Below are 23,986 nucleotides of genomic sequence, written 5' to 3' on the forward strand. Positions count from 1 at the left end.
AATAAATACCCTAAATAGGAAACCTAAAACTATTCACTGATCTCTTTTAGGGATAGGCTTATCCAGCACCTCTTAACCTAAAAGATTTGGATTCCAGTTCCTAAATAATTTAGTTTTTTTATATCATCATTCAGCCTAAAAGAAACCTATGTTGTGTCCGTTCTATACAGTGGTAGGCCAGCATCTTGAACCCAGCCTTTCCTGATATCTAGAAAAGAGGGAGAGACGAGGGCGCTCTGGTGAGGCTGGGTATTCGGTCCTTTGTAGCAGTGGAGAGATGGCACTGAAGGCAGCATTTTGTAGAGAAGAAGCAGCTCTGGAGGATCATAAAGGAAAGAGAAAGGCGCCTTTTTCTTTCTTTTATTTCCTGAAATATAACCATATAAGATACTTGCCTTTCCTTGTCAAGAACACAAAGATGTGCAAAACCTGATAAATGGCATGTTATTCTACTAGTTGCTGGCACAGGTGATTCTGTCCTATTTGTTAATTAAAATGACACCTCTCCACAAAAGATAAGACTTATTTGCACAGTCTATGCCATATTCCTGGGTGTACTAGGGACAGAATACATGTGCATTTTTTAGAAAGGAAGATTTTCCTTTCTTTCCTGTCCTGTAGACCCAACCGGAAGTCTCTCCAAAGTAAGAGAAATGCCCTCTTGGACAGCTGACCTGCAAATGACTTTTGGAAGAACTGATCTATTCCTTTTCTGGTGATAATACAACATTTTATATTTTCCCTCAAGTTCGTTCAACGGGCCAATTAGAGAGAGTAAAACTTAAGCAGCCCATTGATGATTTGATTTTCTTTCCTTCATCCATGGTTGGGAGGAAAGAAAAATCATTTGAGTCCCTCATCGACACAATCAGTGTTAATGGGGAACTGCCTCCCTCAGTGCTCTTGTGTTCTGCCATGGAGGGTGCCTGGCTGGCAGAACACAATAAATCAGCCTGCCAATGGATCGATCAAACCTTGGCCGGCCCCTGACGAATTTTGTTCCATGTATGGCCGGCTACACTAGCAGCAGCACATATAGCACTAAAAATAGTATTTTTATAACAGCTTACCTTTTCTTGGAGTACATCACAGGACACAAAGCCATAGTATTAACTATAGAGAAAAGAAATTGGCTTTTACCATGTCAGAAATCGATGTAGTGGCCACATCCCTGGATTTTATAGAACAAAAGAAGGTACCCCCTATGTTTGGGACTTTGAAGGCCACAGACACCGATGTGTGTAGAAAAAGACATTTTATTTCATAAAAAGAATGGTGGTAGATCACTACAAATGATCAAACATCAAAAAATGTCTAGCATCTAATATTGTATACATGTGACCAGAGGCGGCTCTAGGCTTTGTGAGGCCTTAGGCATAACCTAGACATGAGGCCCTACTCACGTCTATAATGAGGGAAAAAAATAATTCAAGCAATAAAAAAGAATTGCATATATTAAGAGTACTGGTGTCAATGTGCTCAATCATACCAGTACTGAGAGCACAGTGACAGCAGTGCTGAGATAGAGCACACTGACACCAGCGCTGAGAGCACACTGACACCAGCGATGAGAGCACACTGAAACCATCGCTGAAATAGAGCACACTGACACCAGCGCTGACCTTGAGCACACTGACACCAGCGCTGAGCACACTGACACCAGCGCTGGGAGCACACTGACACCAGCGCTGACATTGAGCACACTGACACCAGCGCTGACATGGAGCACACGGACTCCAGCGCTGAGCACACTGACACCAACGCTGAGAGCACATTGACACCAGCGCTGAGAGCACATTGACACCAGCGCTGAGAGCACACCGACACCAGCGCTGAGAGCACACCGACACAAGCGCTGAGAGCACACCGGCACCAGCACTGAGAGCACACCAACACCAGCACTGAGAGAACACCGACACCAGCGCAGAGTACACTGACACCAACGCTGAGAGCACACTGACATAAGCACTGAGAGCACACTGACACCAACGCTGAGAGCACACTGACACCAGCGCTGAGAGCACACTGACACCAGCGCTGAAATAGAGCACACTGACACCAGCGCTGAGATTGAGCACACTGACACCAGTGCTGAGAGCACACTGACACCAGCGCTGAGAGCACACTGACACCAGCGCTGAAATAGAGCACACCGACACCAGCGCTGAGATTGAGCACACTGACACCAATACTGAGAGCACACTGACGCCAGCATTGAGTACACTGACGGCAACGCTGCGAGAACACTGACACCAGTGCTAAGATAGAGCACACTGACACCAGCGCTGAGATAGAGCACACTGACACCAGCATTGTGCACACTGACACCAACGCTGAGCACACTGACACCAGCACTGAGCACACTGACACCAACGCTGAGCACACTGACACCAGCACTGAGCACACTGACACCAACGCTGAGCACACTGACATCAACACTGAGAGCACACTGACACCAACACTGAGAGCACACTGACACCAGCACTGAGATAGAGCACACTGACACCAGCGCAGAGTACACTGACACCAGCACTGAGAGAACACTGACACCAGCGCTGAGCACGCTGACACCAGGGCTGAGATAGAGCACACTGACACCACACCACTGTACCACCCCCCCCCCAGTCACATGCACCCCCTAGTCACATTTACCTCACATAAAGCAAGGCTCTGTCCTCTCATAGTTCAGTCCGTCAGCTGCACAGTGCACACAGACAGGCTGAATTGGCTCCGCCTCCATCACGGAAGCCCCGCCCTGGAAGGAGAGTAGACTCTGTGCTCAGATGCTAGCTGTGCCCTGCCCTTGCACAAGAAAGGACGGACAGGATTTGATGGCGGGGGGGCGGGGCAGGGCAGTTGATGGTCTCTATCCTGTGTTCTGACTGGAAGGACACCTGCACTGCAGTTCCACTTCCAGTGAAGTTTCCTTGACAGGTGTGGGGCGGGGTGTTACAGAGAAGAGAGGAGGCGGGCTGACTGTACTGTGAACGAGGAGGCACCTGGCTGGGACGGATGTATGAGGATAGCCAGAGCCAGAGGCAGCTCTTTAGGCAAAGTAGGCGGGAGCGAGGCCCCTAGGAGGGCGAGGCCTTAGGCCACCGCCTACTTTGCCTAATTAGAGAGCCGCCTCTGCATGTGACCAACATAACGAAAAAACAAACTGTGACAGTGCATCTGAAATTAACACCAGTACTCTCCTGTGGATGGTAATCCCTGGTACCCGACACGTTTCCAGTTTAACACCTTCATCAGTGGTAGAGATCAGAAATAAGTATGGCCAAAAATAAGCCTCTAGGCATGAAAAACTATTCCTGTTCTATGCCCTGTATTATGCTAGAAGAGAGATCCTCCTTAAATGGAAGCAGTCCTTTTCCCCCACACAGCATATGTGAAGAGCTACAATAAATTCTGTTTTACCTCTATACAAACTCACATACGAGAGTAGAAATTGCGCTAAAAAATTTGATAAGGTCTGGTCCCAATGGGTTGATGCAATTGGATAGGGCCTTAGGGCTTGTAGAAAAACAGGAACAAAGTTGTTGCTCCTTAATGTAATCTCCTGGTCATAGACAACAATGCTGTTTTACTGAGTGCCTTGATGGATCTTCCCTCCCCCATCCCTATGTCCCTCCCCCTTTCCTTTTTCTCCCACTTCTAATCCAATGTTGCTAGAAATAACACTGTTGTTATATTATATTTTATTGTTAAAGATTAACATGACCAAGAACCATCAACCGTACCTTAAATTATATCTTAGACCTATATGACCTTATGCATGATTACTATCTATGAACTATGTCATTGTCAACTTTTTATATTTTCAATAAAAAAACTTTATACTGTAAAAAAAAGTATGGGCAAAGATAGTTTAACTCAAATGATAGTTCCATGTGGAGGACCAAATGAGGCAACTGTCAGGGGGGGAGGGGGGTGCAGACAAACGCCAGCCCAAGATCAATATAAATTTAAATTTGAGACAACCGATACCCACTCTGATGGTAGATAGGTGGCAACTGTTGGGTTCCAAAACTGGAACACGCACACTACGGTATATCTTCTCCCGAACGACAGGAAAGGAGTTAGCTGAAGCCTTCAATGAAGCTCCAAAATAAATGGATAATGCCCGATGCACCCTGTCTCCATATCTGCGCCAAATCTATAAGATGATGTGGGTCTGAGTGGCATCTCCCCTCTCTGCAATGCCTGGGCATTGAACAATATATAACCCCTCCTCCTAGTCTGTGGAGGTTTTAAGGAACCCAATGAAGAAAAGGAACTTCCAGCTGATTCAGTTAGGGGCAGCTTGAAAGCAGAACAAACCATTTCCGTAAGAGATTGTACCAGTAAATTTCTCCGATTGCGAGGCTGAAAAGGGTTCATCCACCATTGTTTCCACTGATTGGATTGCCTTTCCTCTTGATCCTCTGAGGGTAAAACCTCATCCTGTACCCACTGTTCCCTTGATAAAGGGTCTGAGGTGGGGGGAGGGGGGGGGATCTACCACGCTTCCTTTCCCTTTCAATGGAGGATGCGATTAAAGTCACTAGTCTTTCCTCTAGCCCTAGCAGGGCGGCGGAAAATGCATCTTCAGTCACGTATACAGGGGCTGAGATGTTGGAAGCAGCTGCAACATCCACAGGTTCCAATGACTCACCCTGGCTAGCCACTTCTGGTATTTCAGGAGAAGATGACAGGGTGGAGACATGACTAGTCCTCAGCGCCTGGGGATGATGTTTTAAGAACCTTTTTTGAGGTGTTTGCACTGCCCTTTTTGGGAGGCATAGTCCTAAGCACGAAAGCAGAGGCACTAAGTAAATGCACTATTTGCTGAACTATAGTCTAGCAATAGAATGCCGCTAATAAAATTTCAGCCTGGTGCTGAGTAAAATGAGTTTCCTCAATTTGAAAAACACCTGTATGCAGCGCCTTACGTGCCCCCACCGCTCCTGTGTCCTGTGTAATTAGACAGCTATTCTCTCTAGCTACTAGCTGAGGAGAGTCTGTTTTTCTGTGCTCAGCATCACCTGCGCCGCGTGTCCTTGTGGATGCTACGTCCAGCACACGGTGCTGCGCCTAAGCCACGCCCCCCCGCTGATCAACCTGCCCCACTTGTTTAAACTTCCAGCAGTCCCCACGCACGCATGGGTGGCATTCGGGTCTACTAGGCGGCAGACCCAGCAAGAGGGGAGGGAAGGCTGGGGAGGCTGGATCAAGCTCCCTCATCCCCCTGTGGGGAAGCATAAAATCAGCATAGGGAAGCTGCTGCACCCCTCCCCCGGGCGGGTAGGGGGGAAGTACAAACTACTGCTGTACCTCCCAGCCCCTTAGTTCCCCCAGAGAGATAAAATGCTGTATTTGGAAAAAAAAAATCCTGGATGAGGAATCCCCCTGAAATATTCTGCTGGCCTAGACCACACACATGCTGTTAGCTGTGACACTGAGCTGAACTGAGAGGCAATGTACCAAGGTATGTGCATTTTACTCCGTCTAGTGGAGACTTAAGGCATGACAACATTTTACTGAAGGAAGAAAAACCAAACCATTAGGTGGACTTTTTGCAGTTCCTAGGCTTCTTCCCTTACCTTTTCCTCACCGCAGGATACTTCTAACAGACAGATCCAATCTTAACCCATCACAGCTGGCTGCGTTTAGCAAACCTTCAAGGACCAGGTCCATTTTTATCGGGGTTCTACTCCTTTGGACCCGTATAGCACCCTGCCAGGAAAAACATGGTAACATGACCAAAGTACTGGATCCCGGGGTCCAGCCCTCCAAGGAGAGGCGTTACAGGCAAAACCTTGTTCTTCTTATGCGAGGCCCGGGTACCATGGCGCTTTGGATGGTTCCGGTCAGTGGAGGCTGTTTAAATCCAATAGGGATCCCTCTAGCAGAGCTCTACAGAGCACATCTACACTCGTGACCAACACCTTAGACACTGGCGAAAAAAACTAAGGTACCCCTGGTAGGAGAAGGATTTATATAGGGAGTGAACTTCCTGTCTTGGGTGTGCCAGTATCCATCGCCTGAAGGTACCTATATAGTTAATACTATGGCTGTGTCCTGTGATGTACAATAAAGAAAACATGAAAGACGATCAAACCCCCTTAGTACACTATCCAGCACTATTTCAGTGAAACCCCCACCTTTACCCGTTTTAGATTGGGTGGTTGTTGATGTTCCAAGAGAACTCATTCTGAGACTATTTCCTGAAGTCTTCTATCAAAAAATGTTTAGTGATAATGTGCATTAACCCTTTATTATTGAATTTGTAAATTACATCATGCGTATGGAAGAAATGCTAGCACTGGATAATAATACCTTCGAGAAATAGAATGTTTTAAGGTATATTTGGATCCATTTCTCCACTTCTAATGCTCTCAAGGAGATGTTATCACCTAATGGTAGTTAAGCGACTGCACCGCCTCAGTCTTCCAATAGGATAGTATAGTCGTTCCCTTGGCACATTTAAGACCCCCCCCATCGGTTGTCTTCGATGCCTCCCTCTGACAGCCTCCTTAACTTCACCTTTTTATTATCTTATCTTTTCGGTCCTAGAGATTCGCTCCTGCTCCGTCTCTCTCACTTAGTCTTCTGCCCTTTTTTTCCCCTTCTTTTTCGACCACCTTTGGTCATTCCTTCCTTTCTTTCCTCTTTTTCTTATCTGTTCCCCAGCTTTATTTTATTATGTCACTTAATTTTTTTATTACTGTAGGACCTAGTAATACTTATTTCATAGCTGTTGTTTACATGTCAACCTATATGTGCATCAAATGCCATAACTAGTCTTTTTTTCATCTTTTTTTGTAACTTGTATATAAACTGTAAATTGTTTAACTTGCTTGTTATAAGTGCACGTTATGTTCATGACCTTAGCTTTATATTTCTTTGTTAGGTTGTAAAACAAAGATATATTTGCCTCTAAAGTGTACATTGCAAAGTGTGTGTTAGTAAATAAGGTGAACCTGTGCTTATTCGTTTTCACCCACATCACCATTTTCACAAAACTTGGGGAACATTCCTTCACTTAACAGATTATACTGTTTTAGTAAATCAACTCTACTTTTTCTCCATGAATCTTCCCTCTAAGACCCATAACTTTTTTATGAAATAAATAAGCAAAGGCAAACATTACATGTCTTATAATGAAAACATGTTTAATACTTTAAAAATTATTAACAGCAGCTTTACTTGTAATTAGAGGCTTATGTAATTTTTTTGGCTTTTGCATTTACAAATGCCCTTAAACATTACTTGGTAATTAATGTAATCAAATTGCAAAGTAGTAGTTCTATTTACTTATAAAACACAGTGTAATTATCAGTGGAAGGCTTAATCAAGTATATGTTATTACATTTATACAGAAAGATATTTATATACAGCACAGCAAATAAGTTAATTTGGATAAAAAACAACTTGCAGTGAAGATGAGAAAACATATTTGTCCTTTGAATTCAACAAAATACCCAAACAGCACACACTAATGTAAGATCTGATTGGTTGCTTTGGATTAATGTCCGCATTGCTCTTTGGACTTACCTGGTAGGCTTGCACACATAAAACATTAGTGTAGTCTCTAAACGTAACCACTTCCCGGAAGCCTTTTAAGTGGGTCTTAACACCAGGAGAAAAGATGGACGTTCAGATTTCACAATCACTCTAACTGGCTGTCACTGTGGTTACATGATCAGGAGCCTGTCCTGTCACCCCTTTGATCCCAAACAGAGACCAGCACTGTCTCTGACAGCTGGGCTACTGTGCAGAGTGCTTTCTCAGCACAGAAATCTCTATCCCCATTGACACATATGCGTTAAGACCCATCCTTGCTGCTGCTAGCCATATGCATTATGTTGGTTAATCAAAAGAAACCCTGAGGCTGCCATTGCCGACACCTTCCTAAAGCCGGCCATAGATGGAATTAGCAGAAACCAGACAAATTTCGATCCATCTATGGGCAGGATGGCTGTACTGAAGTTGATCCATAGCCACCAGCAATAGTCATTATATTCTACCGATGGGGAAGGCTGTGTTGATGAAGGAATGAAGAAAATGTTCTTTCCTTCAACCCTTCAATATTGCATAATATATGGCCTGCCAGTAATGTTGATCCTCTGACTTCAGTACATTCCAAGCAACTGACCTAGAACTAGCATACAAAAAATTAACTCACAGTAAAGTCAAAACCCATAATTAGCGTATCTTACTCCAGGTGACAGAATGTGCCCAGTGAAAAGACACATTCTAATTTTCTTTAGGACCTTTTCACACTTGTCCATTTTGATGCTGGAAAAGTGTTGCATTTTGCAGCATGAAAATTCATGTCAAGTGAAAAATCCAATTATTTCCTGTGTGGCTGTTTTATATCTATGACCTGCAGTTTAGAGTGAAACTCCATGGGCACATTAACAGCAACATGTGTGCATGTCATGTACATGAAAAAAAGGAAATCCAGCTTTCAAATTCTGTAAAAAAATTATTTGGACCGTCTCCCCATAAATTAATCTTATCCTAGTTTCTCAAAACACATCTTGTGCTGAATTTAAATAAGTAGTAACCCGCATTAAAAATAAAATAAAAAAATTGGGCCCCGGGCAGTGCATCACATACTAACACACTATGACAGACTTAACCAAAACCGAAGCTCTCCAGTGGCAAAATGTCACCACTGAAGGCGCTTACATCTTCACCCAGTCTTCTTTCTGGGTTTGTGAGCTTCGGCCATATGAATGGCTGAGCCAGTGATGACATTACTCCCACGCATGCGAGTGGGAGTCGCTGTTTATGGCACGGCTCTGAAGGAACGGAATGGGTATGCTTGTCCTTCAGAGCGCATTCGGGTACAGGGTATACGCTGAAACGTTTCGGCTAAGAAGCCTTCATCAAAACATACATGTTTGATTTAAAAACTGATATTTATAACAAAGTAAGCACTCCAAGTTCCCTTTTACTGGCTGATAGCTGCCACCCCAGCCATACCATTAAATCTTTGCCCATTGGCGAATTCATCAGGGTCAGGAGGAACTGCTCTACAGACAAGGATTTTTTGCAAGAATGTCAGCAATTCAAAAGCGACTCAAAGAAAGGGGCTACAATACATCAACAATAGCTAGAAGTAAAAATATAGCATGTCACAGAGATCGGGTGGAGATGATTCAGAATAGTAGTGCAAATAAACATAAACAGTGCAGTGTTTTTAATAGAAATAAAGTTAATTTTGTTAGGCCCCTTTCACACTGGGGTGGTGCGGTCGTCGGCAGTAAAGCGCCACTATTTTTAGCGTCGCTTTACCGTCATTTTAGCGGCGGTCTGCGGGCACTAGCAGGTGGTTTTAAACCCCGCTAGCGTCCGAAAAAGGGTTAAAACCGCCCACAAAGCACCTTGCTGTCGGTATTGCCCCGCTGTCCCATTGATTTCAATGGGTAGGAGCGGTTTAGGAGCGGTGAATACACCGCTCCTTCACCGCTCCAAAGATGCGGCTAGCAGGACTTTTTTCACTGTCCTGCTAGCGCACCACTCCAGTGTGAAAGCCCTCAGGCTCTCACACTGGAGTGAAAGGGGCCAGTTTTTTCAGGCGCTATTTTTAGCGATGTAGCGCCTGAAAACCGCCTCAGTGTGAAAGGGGTCTTATTACATTTTCTTTAGAATACAACAAAATTGTTGCGATTCTCAAATAACATCTTCCCATCCTATATGCTGACAAGGATCTGTACAGTGCCATCCAGGGGGGTTGTTATTTTTATAGTAGAAGGGCCCCCAGTCTGGGTCGCATGCTGTCACCCAGTCTGTTTTGTTCTCAGAAGCCAAATGTCATACAATGTCAGACATAGAAGAAAAGGAAAAAACTGAGGTGTTTTTTTTTAAGAAAACAGCCAGTAAAAGGGAATTTAAAGTAATTACTTTGTTATAAATATCAGTTTTCAAATCAAACATGTATGCTTTGATACATGTATGCTTTGATAAAGGCTTCTTAGCCGAAATGCATCAACGTATAGCCTGTACCCATGTAACCAATAAAGGACTTTTATTCAAGAGCATCTGAGTTGCCAGCCCTTTTTGATTCAAAAACTATATTTAGGTTCTCAGGTATAATGGTTATATTTTGTTGCACGGCCTTAAAGTGAACCTGAAATCAAAAAGTGAAACTTTTCTACTAACCGGGAACATTTAGAAGTTCTAATTGTGCCTGAATAGTACCCTCAAAATGTACTTTATTGTCTTCAATTCCTTCTATAAAAAAAAAAAAAAAAAAAAAAAAAAAGCAGTGCACTTTATGTGCTTAGGCATTTTGTGCCTTCAGCTTCATAGTTGTATATCTGCAGTGTGATATCATCTAAGGCACTGCTGTCTGTTACCTACTGTCTGACAAAATGTAGAGCAAGGTTTGGCGATGTCACTTCTATTCTCATTATTCTCCTTGCTGGGGAAAAAAGTGGACCTGTGGACCGACAGACAATCATCTCCCTAATTCTGCCACATTCATTGTGTAGATCTGAGCTTTATCTACCGTTCTTGCTGCTGCTTGATCACTACCGCACCAGTCAATGGGGTGGCAACTCTGGCATGAGAAAGCAAGAATCAATGCAGGACAAGGCATTTAAAAGCTGGTAATTAGATAAATAATGCAATAAATGCAAAAGCAGAGGTACATTTTTCACTAATTGGAACCAATAAGACTCGATCACACATACAGTATGTAACTCAGAGTAATAATGGCTGATGTACAGTGCCTTGCGAAAGTATTCGGCCCCCTTGAACTTTTCAACCTTTTGCCACATTTCAGGCTTCAAACATAAAGATATAACATTTTTATTTTTTGTGAAGAATCACCAACAAGTGGGACACAATTGTGAAGTGGAACGAAATCTATTGGATTTTTGAAACTTTTTTAACTAATAAAAAAATGAAAAGTGGGACGTGCAAAATTATTCGGCCTCCTTGCGTTAATACGTTGTAGAGCCACCTTTTGCTGCGATTACAGCTGCAAGTCGCTTGGGGTATGTCTCTATCAGTTTTTCACATCGAGAGACTGAAATTCTTGCCCATTCTTCCTTGCAAAACAGCTCGAGCTCAGTGAGGTTGGATGGAGAGCGTTTGTGAACAGCAGTTTTCAGCTCTTTCCACAGATTCTCGATTGGATTCAGGTCTGGACTTTGACTTGGCCATTTTAACACCTGGATACGTTTATTTGTGAACCATTCCTTTGTAGATTTTGCTGTATGTTTGGGATCATTGTCTTGTTGGAAGATAAATCTCCATCCCAGTTTCAGGTCTTTTGTAGACTCCAACAGGTTTTCATCCAGAATGGTCCTGTATTTGGCTGCATCCATCTTCCCCTCAATTTTAACCATCTTCCCTGTCCCTGCTGAAGAAAAGCAGGCCCAAACCATGATGCTGCCACCACCATGTTTGACAGTGGGGATGGTGTGTTGAGGGTGATGAGCTGTGTTGCTTTTAGGCCAAACATATCGTTTTGCATTGTGGAAAAAAAGTTTGATTTTGGTTTCATCTGACCAGAGCACCTTCTTCCACATGTTTGGTGTGTCTCCCAGGTGGCTTGTGGCAAACTTTAGACGAGACTTTTTATGGATATCTTTGAGAAATGGCTTTCTTCTTGCCACTCTTCCATAAAGGCCAGATTTGTGCAGTGTACGACTGATTGTTGTCCTATGGATAGACTCTCCCACCTCAGCTGTAGTTCTCTGCAGTTCATCCAGAGTGATCATGGGCCTCTTGGCTGCATCTCTGATCAGTCTTCTCCTTGTCTAAGCTGAAAGTTTAGAGGGACGGCCAGGTCTTGGTAGATTTGCAGTGGTCTGATACTCCTTCCATTTCAAAATGATCGCTTGCACAGTGCTCCTTGGGATGTTTAAAGCTTGGGAAATCTTTTTGTATCAAAATTCGGCTTTAAACTTCTCCACAACAGTATTACGGACCTGCCTGGTGTGTTCCTTGGTCTTCATGATGCTCTCTGCGCTTTCAAAAGAACCCTGAGACTATCACAGAGCAGGTGCATTTATACAGAGACTTGATTACACACAGGTGGATTCTATTTATCACCATCAGTCATTTAGGACAACATTGGATCATTCAGAGATCCTCGCTGAACTTTTGCAGTGAGTTTGCTGCACTGAAAGTAAAGGGGCCGAATAATTTTGCACGCACCACTTTTCAGTTTTTTATTTGCTAAAAAAGTTAAAATTATCCAATAGATTTCGTTCCACTTCACAATTGTGTCCCACTTGTTGCTGATTCTTCACAAAAAATTAAAATTTTATATCTTTACGTTTGAAGCCTGAAATGTGGCAAAAGGTTGAAAAGTTCAAGGGGGCCGAATACTTTCGCAAGGCACTGTAGTACATGCAGTAACCCCTGTTTTCAGCATAGAAAGTAAACTGTATATACAAAAAGTATTGCAAAAGCAAAATATGCCTAGGTTTAAAATAAAGCCTTCTAATAAACGTACAAAACACCTACTCATCAATTTATGGCTTACTAAAATTCATCTGTATTAAATATGATTCCATTCGCCTAAGTAAAATACTCATAAAACTGTGCAAAATCTGCACTCTTGTAAAAGCACTTGTGTTTATTCTTCCAAATGCAGAACAACTGGGTCGTCATGTAGAATATAGAATTACATCTCCTCTTGATCATATATGTTTAGGAATGATATCACTAATATGATCATAAAGCTGCATATAAAGGTTGTGCAATTCCATCACTAAAGTATTTGTTCTTTATTAAAACCCCTGGATTAGGCATATTGATAAAAGGCAGTTCAGTTTAAAGAGTTTCTTTTGGAATCTTAGGCCTTTTCTGTGTACATTCACATTCTTCTTTAAAATGTTGCTGGACTCTGTCACACTGATTGCGAAGTTCTTTCTCCTGGCATGTATGACAGCAGGCAGTGAGCCCTTGCCCCTGGCACTTTGTGCAGGTCAGCACCAGTTGGCAGCAGCGATAAGTAGAGCATAACCTGTATTTGTCCCAGGCTGTACCACAGTAATGGCAACCTAGTTAGAAAAACAGGGGTGAGAAATTCATTATCAAATAGTACATACAAGTACCAAACTAAAAATAATTGTTTTTAAAGACATAATATGCTGTAATATGTATAAATGCATTGGTTACAAAAGCTCACAATCCACTACTTTCATGACGGACTAAAGCCGGCTATAGATGGAGCAAATTTCTTTCCTGCAACCAAGGGTTGATTATTCGATTTTCAAGTTGAGGCATATATGGCTTCACTATATTATACCTCAGAAGAGTTTCATAGAATATTTTCTACTTTGTCCTGGGAAGGTGGTTGGCTTGGATGTGGGGAACAGAGAATTGGATTTTCCTGCCTCCTCTCCCACTTCCTGCTCTTTTAATGACACCCCCCCCCCTTCTGTCTCCTCTTTTAAGTCTCTTCAACGACCAACCCGTCTACAGGAGATCTGTAGTAGTTTTGCAATCTTTTTGGGCCACTTCATGTCTACCAAATTTATCAGCCTATTCTTTTCTGCTTTTCTTGATTTCCTTTACTCTCCCCCCCCCCTTTTCTGTGATCCTTTCCCCTTGGATGGAGGACTCACAGAACCCCTCCAGTGTTTTGCTTTTATTATTTGATGCCTCATTTATATAATGTTCAACCAATTTAGTTAATTCTTAATTGTGGTATTTGTGGTACTTCTCATACAATAATGATTGTTACCTGATTTTCCCTTCTCCCTCTTTTATTTTGTACCCCCATGTTCTGATTTTCTCATAATAAAAACATTTAACCAAACCTGGTGCATACAAAATCTGGTGCAGCTGTGCATCTTCACCAATCATCTTCTAACTTCAGCTTGTTCAATTAGGCCTTGACAATTAGGCTTCATGCAGACAGGACATTTATTTAACGCACCTAAAAGCCAGCGTTTTTTTCAGAAAAAACGCCTGATGCTTGTTAAAGTGTCTAAAACTTTTACAGGCATCAAGCTCTTTGGTGTTATTTCATTTCATTGGCCAGAATAATTAATTCTGACCATTGAAATTAATTAATGCTCATAAATTTTAGGCGCATTTAGCAGCTTCTAGTAGCGTCAAGCATTTTTTCTGCCCAAACTCTGCTGCTCCTGGATGACTGGCAGTGTTTTTTTTCTTCCTGCCTCTAAAAGCTCCTGCCACTAAACGCTGCTAAAAGCCTATGTGTGTATTAACATAAACTACCCTGCTAACATGCAGGGTAATTTAGAGGTAGGGGAAAAAATATATATATATATCAGACGTCCCTAGAAACAGCTGTAAAAACATCCAGTGCACATGAGGCCTAAAACCTAGAAGCTGATTGGTTATTATGCACATCTGCACCAGATTCTGTGTGCACCAGTTTTAGTAAATCACCCCCAATAATTAATTTACCAGAAAGAATTTCCCCAGATCAGAAAAAAATACTAAGGAAACACATACACAAATGTGTTGGTTTAAAATGATTTTTGTGGGTATGGAGAAGTTATCTTTTTTTAGATGACTGTATCCTGTATGCATTGGGCTTTTCTAAAATGACCCCACCTCCCTCTTATTTGTAAGGTTCACTCAACTCATGAGAGTGGCAGACACATCTGTTTTGTACACAGTGTTCGATTCTGGCGCCGATAAAGGTATATGTATGGATTACCCATTATAAACGGATTACTGCTATATAGCTATGCAGTAATAATTGCAGTCTGTCTACAGCAGGACTATATGTTTCTGTGCCTTAAAAGCTTTAAAAGCCACACTCAATCCAAGACTTTGTCATCAACGCAATTTGCCTTTTGTGACTTAAAGCTGAACTTTGGGCAGGTATAAAAGGCACAGTTGAATGTGACGCTGTAATCATCAATAAATATATTTTAAATGTCAACAGTGAAAGTAACAGATTTTGGCCTGCATCGGGCCACCGCTTTCCTCGGAATAGGGTCTCATGTAAAAAGGTAAGGAAGGGTTTGTCGGCATCTAAGCTAGGCAACAGACTGAGTAGGCACATTTTTAGGTCTAGGGTAGCAGGAGAGCCCATCTGGTCATGCATGAAGTGTATCACCTGCATCCAGTACACTTGGATAGGTGGGCAGGCCCATGTAAGGTGGTATAAGGAGCCTGGGGTATGGTCGCATTGGCGGCATCCTGGATTGGACATAGGTTTAAAACGTGCTCTCTTCTGGGGGGTTAAATACGGTCTATGTATAATATACATTTGCGTGAGGCGGCCTGATAGTTTGGGGGATACATTTTTCATGTCCTCCAAAATCTCATCCCAATCCCCATCCCCAATCAGCCCAATGTCCACCTTCTACCTGGTCTTGGCAGCATAGGCCAAGGCCATGGCACTGGGGAGACGGATGGCGGAGTAGGGAGCGGAGATTAGTTTGGCTGCCTGTGACTACTATAGAGGGGACTACCAGGGACAGGCTGGAGCCAGTAAATTCGGTTTGTATAGCGTGGCGGAGTTGTAGGTATCTAAAAAGAAGACGGTTGGGGAGGGAAAATTCGTCCTTTAGCATTTGAAATGTTTTAAATTCCGTAGTGGTCATGACCTGGTGTATATACAAGATTGCATGATGTATCCACAGTGCAGCGTCTAGGATGGACAACAGTTCAGGTAGATGCATGTTGAACCAGAGAGGTGTGTGAGAATGGACCCACGGGGTCCCGAGTTTTTGCAGTGCCGCCCGCCATACCCTCCAGTGGTGTATCAGCATGTCTGTTTTGTGGTGGGAGGGAACGTCCCATCAAAGGGGCCCTGAGTACTGACTGAAGCGGGGTGTGGGCTAGGTCATCAGGGTGCCCACAGAGTAGCAACTGGTATCGTGGTAGCTCACTTTTGTCAAAATGATAAAAATGGGATATTCGGGAGGCAAGGCACTTCCTGAAAGTCTGGAAGAGCGGCTCCTCCTAGCGTCACCGGGTTCTGCAGGATTTTCCAAGATAATTAATGTCTACTGTGCCCCCATATAAACGAATTAAGAATAGATTTGATGGTTTTGAAAAATGTTTGTGGTATATATAGGGGGGCATGCCACACTAGATAAAGTATCTTTGGGAGGAGTATCATTTTGACTAAACTGATGCGTCCCATAACACCCAGGGATAGTCTGGCCCAATTCTGTGTCTTGGTCTTGATCAGGGCATACAGGGGTTCAATGTTAAGGAGTGTGTAGTCTGCGAGCGATCTGGTGACCTGTGCACCAAGGTACTTGATCAAGGTGACCCTCAAGAGGGTCAGAGGAGGGGACATGGACAAGGAAGGGAAGTGGTCAATCGTAAGGATCTGGGATTTAGACCAGTTAATGCTCAAACCCGAGCGGCTACCGATACGTTCTATGGAGTAGAGGGCTGCAGCCCAAGAGGGACCCAAGTCCGCCAAGTATAGGAGCGTATCATTGGCATACATCCCAATCTTTTCTTGCAGGTTCCCAATCTTAAGGCCGCGGAAACTAGTGTCTGCATGAATCGTGATGGCCAAAGGCGCACGGGGGAAAGAAGACAGCCTTGTCGGGTCCCTCTCTCTAGGGGGAATTGGTCAGAAAGCCAGCCATTTACAAACACCTTGGCCTTTGGGAATTAATATAGGAGCTGAACCCAGCAAATAAAGTTGGCGCCAAATCCAAATCCCGAGAGGCACTCCCACAGGTAGTTCCACTCCACAGAATCAAAGGCCTTGGCGGCATCCAAAGCCACCATGACCCTCGAACCGATTTTATTTTTATCATGGGACCCCTGAATATTCATCAATAGGCGGCGAATGTTCATCGCAGTATTTTTCCCTGGCATAAAGCCTGTCTGGTCAGGGTGGACCAGTGACAGAATAACCCGATTAAGACGGGAGGCTAAAATCTTAGCCAGTATCTTAATGTCAACTTGTAGCAGGGAAATAGGTCTATACGATTCGGGGTATTTAGGGTCCTTACCAGTCTTAGGGATTACTACAATTTGGGCCTCTCTCATGGGGGGGGGGGGGTAAAATACCTGTATCAAATATGGATTTGTACAGATCGTAGAGTTTAGGGATTTGAATTTCAGAGTAGGTGGCATCGAATTTGAGTGGTAAGCTGTCCGATCCTGGGCCCTTAGATGCAGCCAAGCAGGAGATAGCCTTAGAAATATCCTCCATAGTAATAGGGGCTTCCAAAAGTTTAAGATGGTCATTGGTCAGTCTAGAGGATTGAACTCCTGCTAGGTAGTCCCTAGCGTCTTGGAGAGTGTGGGTGACTCGGGAAGTGTAGAGTGCACAGCAGAATTTCCCAAATTCCTCCGCCACTTGTAGCGGATCAGCAATATCATTCCCCTGCGGATCCATCAACGATACCACCACAGGGGGACGCGCATCCAGATGGGTAAGATACGCAAGTAGTTTGCCCGATCGTTCTCCATACCCAAACACCCTTTGTCTACAGAAGAAGATGCATTGCTTAGCTTTTTCGATGTGTAATTGGGAGACCTGTCGCGTCTAAATCTTAAGATTGTTGGCCGTGCTGGGGCGAGGGGTCCCGATGGAATGCCTCCTCCAAAACCTGTAGATGTTCTGTAGCCTGTTGGACAATAAGTTTCAATGTCCTTTTAACTCTATTGATACGCATGGAAAGGAGAGAACGGACATGGAGTTTAAACATTTCCCACAACATGTCATATGCATATATAGTCCCTGTTGGCTGTGAAATAGTATTGTAGTTCTGCGGGGATGTCATCCTGGTCCTGCAGAGCCGTCAGCCAAAATGGCTTTAACCGCCAAAATGGAGAAGGGGAGGCTCTCAGGAGCTGGAGTTTGACCCAGTAGGGGGCGTGATCCGAAAGTACTCTCGGAGCAAAGCCCACATCTCCTAGTTTAGGTGTCAAGGACTTTGAAATTAAGATGAAATTGATGCGCAACATCATGTTGCAACCAACTGAGAAGCACAAGGAAACTTTAGCGTGCGGGCGCCAAGTGTCGACAATAGAAAAATCAGTCAGTATGCGGTATAGTATGGTGTGGGCCGGTGGGTCAAGGGGAGGGTCCGGTGCACCCATTCTGTCCACAGCGGGAATGAGGGTCATATTGAAGTCCCCCATCCAAAACGCTGGTACAGAGGGATATTGTGTCATAAAGCAAGACCCTCCCTAATTACAAATGAATTGTATGGGGGGACGGGGGACGAACATAGCAAGCTAGTATCAGGATAGGGGATCCATTAATGGTGGCATGTATAGCACGCTGAGACTTGAGGACTGTTAGGATGGATGCGCTTACTTATTGCCCTGATGGCAAGGAGTACTCACAGCTTGTAGGCAGCATGGCACATTCAGGCCCCACAATTCCTCTGATCGATCCAAGTGGATGCCAGTTCGGGGTCCTCAAAGAAGTGGGTTAGGCCGTCGCACTCCACACGAAGCTTTGCAGGGTATAGCATATAGCGTATTTAAGGGCAGGCAAAACTGTAGGAGTGGCCGTCGGGTGGAGCAAGATGGCCACCGCTCCAGGAGTCAGGCCGAATCCCCAGTCTATCCCTCTAGTTAGTGCAGGATGGGGAAGAGGAGCTGCGGTGGCGGTCTCGAGTGGCGCTTTGACAAGCTGAAAGGCTCCGAGGGCTGCGCTGGGAGCAGGGCAGGTTTGCTGGTGTGTAGATGCTGGGGAATCTAGTAGGATATTGAATTCAGTAGTGTGGGCAAGCGGAGCTCTCACTACATGTGTCCTACTCCATTGCTCTCCAAGCCATGCCCCCGTCACTGATTTAACAATCACAATTCCTAAATGCACAAAATACTGGAAATTCATAGTTTTAGGTAATAACAACAGGGGTTGTTGACCCAGGAAATATCTGATGATCTGAGCCCTCTGGGGAATCAGGAACAAATATATTTTCTTCCCTGCCTAAGCAAATTGGACCTTGCTTTATATAGGATTTTATGTTTGCCTTCCTCTGTATCAACTGTGGGTACAGGATTCTGTATATGGAGGTTTTCAAATTGATTCATTTTCTATTGGTAGAACTAGATGGGCGTGTGTCTTTTACAACCTAACTTAATATGTAAGTATATGCAACAGTACTTACTTGATATGATGTCATTGTTAGAAGAAATGGTATATCGCCCATCAAAAACAAACAACTTTCCCCTGAAAAAGCCATCTGGGAACTGTTCCAGATATTTATGGATGCCCCCCTTCAGCTGGTAGACTTCTTTGCAAACAGCCTACAGAAGGGATAAGGAAGAAGAAACTAAAATACTATATACGCTTCTTACAAATCACTACATGAGGTGACTGTAGTCAAATTAGTGCAGATACAACAAAAACAACAAATATTGATTTTGAAGTATATAAACTAAGTACTGTCCATAATACTTATTTAATTTTCACTAACATTTAAAGTTTCAGGTCAAGCTTTTGCAGCGTTCCCTTCTCCTTAGTCCAAATGGGTACTATTTGGACTGAGAAAAAAAAGAGGACACCCGAAAGCTTGTCCTAAAAATGGTAATGTTAGTGAAAATGTAATAAGTATTATGGAAAGTACTTCGTTTTTTTGTTTTTTTTGTTTTGTTTTTATACAAATCACTGAAAAATCGATGTTTATAAATACTACTGACAATTTCATAATAACAGCTTCCCACCTGCCCCAGCATCCCTTTGAAAGGTTCTGAACATCAAGGATGGGAAAAATCGGCCAATCACCTAACCACTGTGATTGGCTGTCACAGTGGTCAAATGATCAAGTGATTGGGAGCTGGTCCTGCCAAGAGCAATCTTTCACAGCTCGGTCTCTGTGCTGTAAGCCGGCAGTGTACGCGCTCTGGGCACAGAAACATTGACGGCCAGCAGCACCTATATGCAGTGTGTGGGCATTAAAGCCAACCCTTTTACTGCCACACATATGTGTTAGGCGGTCATAAAGGAGGAAAGGAGTATTTCTGATTGATATCACCATTTATGAATGGTATTCACGATAAATTACATTATTTGAGTGGAATCAAAGATATCCTTAACAGTCTACGTATGTCAATCAGACACACTCATCCATTTGTAACAGACTAGCAGTGAATCAGAAAGGTTCAGAGCAAAGCAAAAACAAAAAAGAGCCAATATAGGTAAAGATGAAAATGTAGGTGCCCCCTTAACCTATTTTTATCTAAAAACAAGGCTTTTAAACAACTGATAAATGTATATCTAATGATGCTCACAGAAGGATGATATAGTAAATAGTCCACTGTCTAAGGAGCACTTTTCAGACAGCCTGCAAGAACGTTCTCAGGGTACTAAGAAACCACTGTGTTTTACTTTATATGGAAATTCTGGAATTGTACATAAATGTTCCACACAGTGTCAGCTATATGGAAAACTTCTAGTTTTAATTAGCCAACTCCTAGATTAAGAACAGGATCTGCTGAATGAGCATATTTAATTTGAATACAATTCTAATATATATATATATATATATATATATATATATATATATATATATATATATATATATACACACACACACACACACATACATACATATATATATATATATATATATATATATATACACACACATACATATACACACACAGCTACATACTGTATATATTATTGTATTTTTTTATCAGATAGAATTTATTGAAACATTTGCAACATTATACAAGAGGAATGGCAGCAGAATCATAGAAAATAGTACAACCAGGTAGTTGGTTACAATTTGTAGACAAACAGACAAAAAAGTCACAAAAAACAGTTGTACAAAATGTGAACTATCCCACCAAGGGCAATGATAGGGCAGTATATAATCAAAGCATAGCTAACATTTTGTAGTATCAAATAATAATGCCTAAAAATTGCCAAAAAATGTATACAAGTCTGCAGGAGGATCAAACCTGCCTACGGTATTACTTATATAAAGCCATGGATTTTTAGTGTGCACCATTTCAACCTTCCAGCCACAGACGTTCTAATAACCAGTAAAGTCATCAGTGTTGATAATAAGGCCGTTGATCGTCTGCACAGCATTATTGGTTGACCCTCCGCTGCCACTCTCAATCAACACTGGGGTCACATTAGCTGAGTGATGGAGAGAAACTGAGGGAGAGAAGAAAAACTGGAATACTATTCGGTAGTAATGTGGAAAAGTATCTTTGCTCTAGAAGAATAAATCACCTCTAATATTGGGTGTTCTTCACGTGCCAATGCTGCCGCATTATGTAAAATTATTAGAATAGTTTTTTAAATTTTAGAATGTGGTGCCTTGAGACTGTGCATAATTTTAAAGGATGCCTTGACTAAAAAAAAGTTTGAAAAACACAGAAATAACCAATAGATGGAGGAAAGGGAGGGGTAAGAAAGAAAAGGAAGGGAAAGAAAAGGAAGGGAAAAAAAAGGAAGGGGTGGGGATATTTTATCTTACAATACATTTTCTCACCTTTGATCTGAGGTAAGCTGAACCACGTTCACAGCGAATTCCTCCTGTACAGTACATTAACACCGTCTTATCCTTAAATAAGTCCAGATTTTGATCAACATAGTCGGGAAAGTAGCTAAATTTCCTGATGTCTGGAGCCAGGCAATTCTGAAACTGCCCCTATATAAACACACAGAGCAAATTAGAATAATAATACAGGCTACAATAAAATGAAATAATGTTCATGTTGGCAATCAGTATATATATATATATATATATATATATATATATATATATATATATATACACATACACACACACACACATACATACATACACACACACACACACACACACACACAATCTTAGTGAGACCTAAATTTTGGATTCAGAAGATGAATTTAGCAGTGTCTAAACGTAATGCTGAATATCCGTATTAAAAAAATAAAAAATTTAGGAGGTTAAAAGGAACCTGTCAGAATAGAAATATAGCAGCCATTATTGCTAACTTGTTTTGCAATGGTGCAAGCTCCAAGGCTGCTATTCATTTCATTTACTTTGCGAGTTGCTAACTCAAAAAAATTTATTAATTAATTTAAAAAAAGTTTGTACTGCTCTACTGCAGACATTCCCTGTTTGACAAAAGGTAAGGAGGAGCTACCTTTGTCAGTTTACGACATCAAAGCAACACGCACACATCCTTTCCACTATAAAGGAGGGACTAACTTACAAAAAAAAAAAATTATATTTTTTTATATTCACCAGCTTTCACAAAAATATTTTTTTAATATTCAGTGGATACATTTTAATACTTACAATTTTGCTTTCATAAAAATTCCGGCAATCCAGCAAAATTGTGTCCTTGTGTTCATAAAGAGATGCAGATAAAAATTGTTCCACTCTTTTATGAAACTCCTCCGGAGAGAGATGTATAGCTGTACAAACAAAATACAATGCCATGCTATTAAAAGGGTCTCTAGCAGCACACGGTTACACCATTGATTTCTAACTACTTAATACTTCCAACAACAAAGTCTGTGCTGATGACCCCACTGAAATGGGGGGGGTGGCGAACCCAAATGACCAACGGTGGGGTATGGCTGTGGGTGAATTGTGTGCCGCCCCCCCCCCCCCCCAAAATACCACCACTGGTATTATCTAATAGCTTAGAGCCCAAAGTACAGAAAGGAGCATTACACAGTGTTCCACAAACAGTAACCCCACTAGTTGGATGTCCAGGGAAGCCCCTTTTTGTCATATTTCCATGGACATCCTCTGTTCATGTAGGTAAGTTTATACATAGGAAGCGAGGCATCTATCATGGCCTCCCAGGATGCCACCATAGGAGACTCTGCCGAAGTCCACTTCAGCAGAATCTCCTTTTTAGCATAATACATAAGGTAAGAAATTAACAATTTAAAGTGATGCGACCGTTGTGCCTCATCATGAAGTCCTAGCAAGGCTTAATCTGGTGAGAAGGGTAATGATAGTTGTAAGCGAAGATCAATCAACTCAAAAACCTCTGACCAATAAGGAGTGCGCTTAACCACTTCCATACCAGGCCACAGTAAAATGACGCTGGCAGGAACACTCTGGTCCCTCCGGGCAAGCATCGTATGACGTCCGCCTGTTTTCAGCACACAGTGTGGCAATTGGGGATAATGCATGTTCCTCGGGACACAGTACATCCCCGATCAGTGTAAAGAGACAATAAAAATGTCTCTTTACCACATGACCGGCTATGTCCAATCACAGCTGGTCACAAGCATGGTCCTCGTGCACGCCCCCAGGTGCACGCAGAGCGGCGATCAGGGATGAGGCATGTCACTCTGACACAGCCCATTCCCGATCATGGTAGAGTCAACAAAATTGACTCTTTACCATGTGACCGGCTGTGTCCAATCAAAGCCGGTCACAGAATGTAAACTAGCTGCGGTAACCTACTGTTACCGAGTTCTCCTCCTCACACACCAATTGTGTCTGAGGAGAAGATTGCTGTAACAGCTAGTTACCGCCTACGGTACACACCAATACACACCGATTGTCCCCAGTGATAAAGAGGACCCGTCACCAGCCCATCTGAGTACCCAAGTACCTGTCATTAGCCCATCAGAGTACCCGAGTACCTGCCCCCAGCCCAGAGTACCTATCTGCAGTCATCAGAATTCCTGAGTGCCTGTCTCCTGCCTAGAGTACCTATCTGCAGCCCCTCAGAGTACATGAGTACCTGTCCCCAGCCCAGAGTACCCGAGTACCTATCTGCAGTCCACTAGAGTACCAGAGTACCTATCTGCAGTCCACTGGAGTACCAGAGTACCTATCTGCAGTCCACTGGAGTACCAGAGTACCTATCTGCAGTCCACTGGAGTACCAGAGTACCTATCTGCAGTCCACTGGAGTACCAGAGTACCTATCTGCAGTCCACTGGAGTACCAGAGTACCTATCTGCAGTCCACTGGAGTACCAGAGTACCTATCTGCAGTCCACTGGAGTACCAGAGTACCTATCTGCAGTCCACTGGAGTACCAGAGTACCTATCTGCAGTCCACTGGAGTACCAGAGTACCTATCTGCAGTCCACTGGAGTACCAGAGTACCTATCTGCAGTCCACTGGAGTACCAGAGTACCTATCT

General features: G+C 43.0%; 1 protein-coding gene across 2 annotated transcripts in view; it reads right to left on the bottom strand.

The window, feature by feature from the left end:
* Positions 1-12,558: 12,558 nt before the first annotated feature.
* TSTD2 (thiosulfate sulfurtransferase like domain containing 2) overlaps positions 12,559-23,986 on the bottom strand; it is a 43,899-nt gene continuing 32,471 nt past the window's right edge. For both annotated transcript variants that reach the window (XM_077475292.1, XM_077475291.1), the window contains 4 exons: positions 22,170-22,288; positions 21,375-21,533; positions 19,035-19,173; positions 12,559-13,010 (listed from right to left, as the gene is read on the bottom strand). In XM_077475292.1, the coding sequence (XP_077331418.1) occupies positions 12,781-13,010; positions 19,035-19,173; positions 21,375-21,533; positions 22,170-22,288 (647 nt within the window). In that variant the 3' untranslated portion in view covers positions 12,559-12,780. The remainder of the gene's footprint in view (positions 13,011-19,034; positions 19,174-21,374; positions 21,534-22,169; positions 22,289-23,986) is intronic.

Source organism: Lithobates pipiens, unplaced genomic scaffold (genome assembly GCF_037356315.1).
Source record: "Lithobates pipiens isolate NorthernLeopardFrog02 unplaced genomic scaffold, aLitPip1_a1.2 Scaffold_13, whole genome shotgun sequence".
Taxonomy (NCBI): Eukaryota; Metazoa; Chordata; class Amphibia; order Anura; family Ranidae; genus Lithobates; species Lithobates pipiens.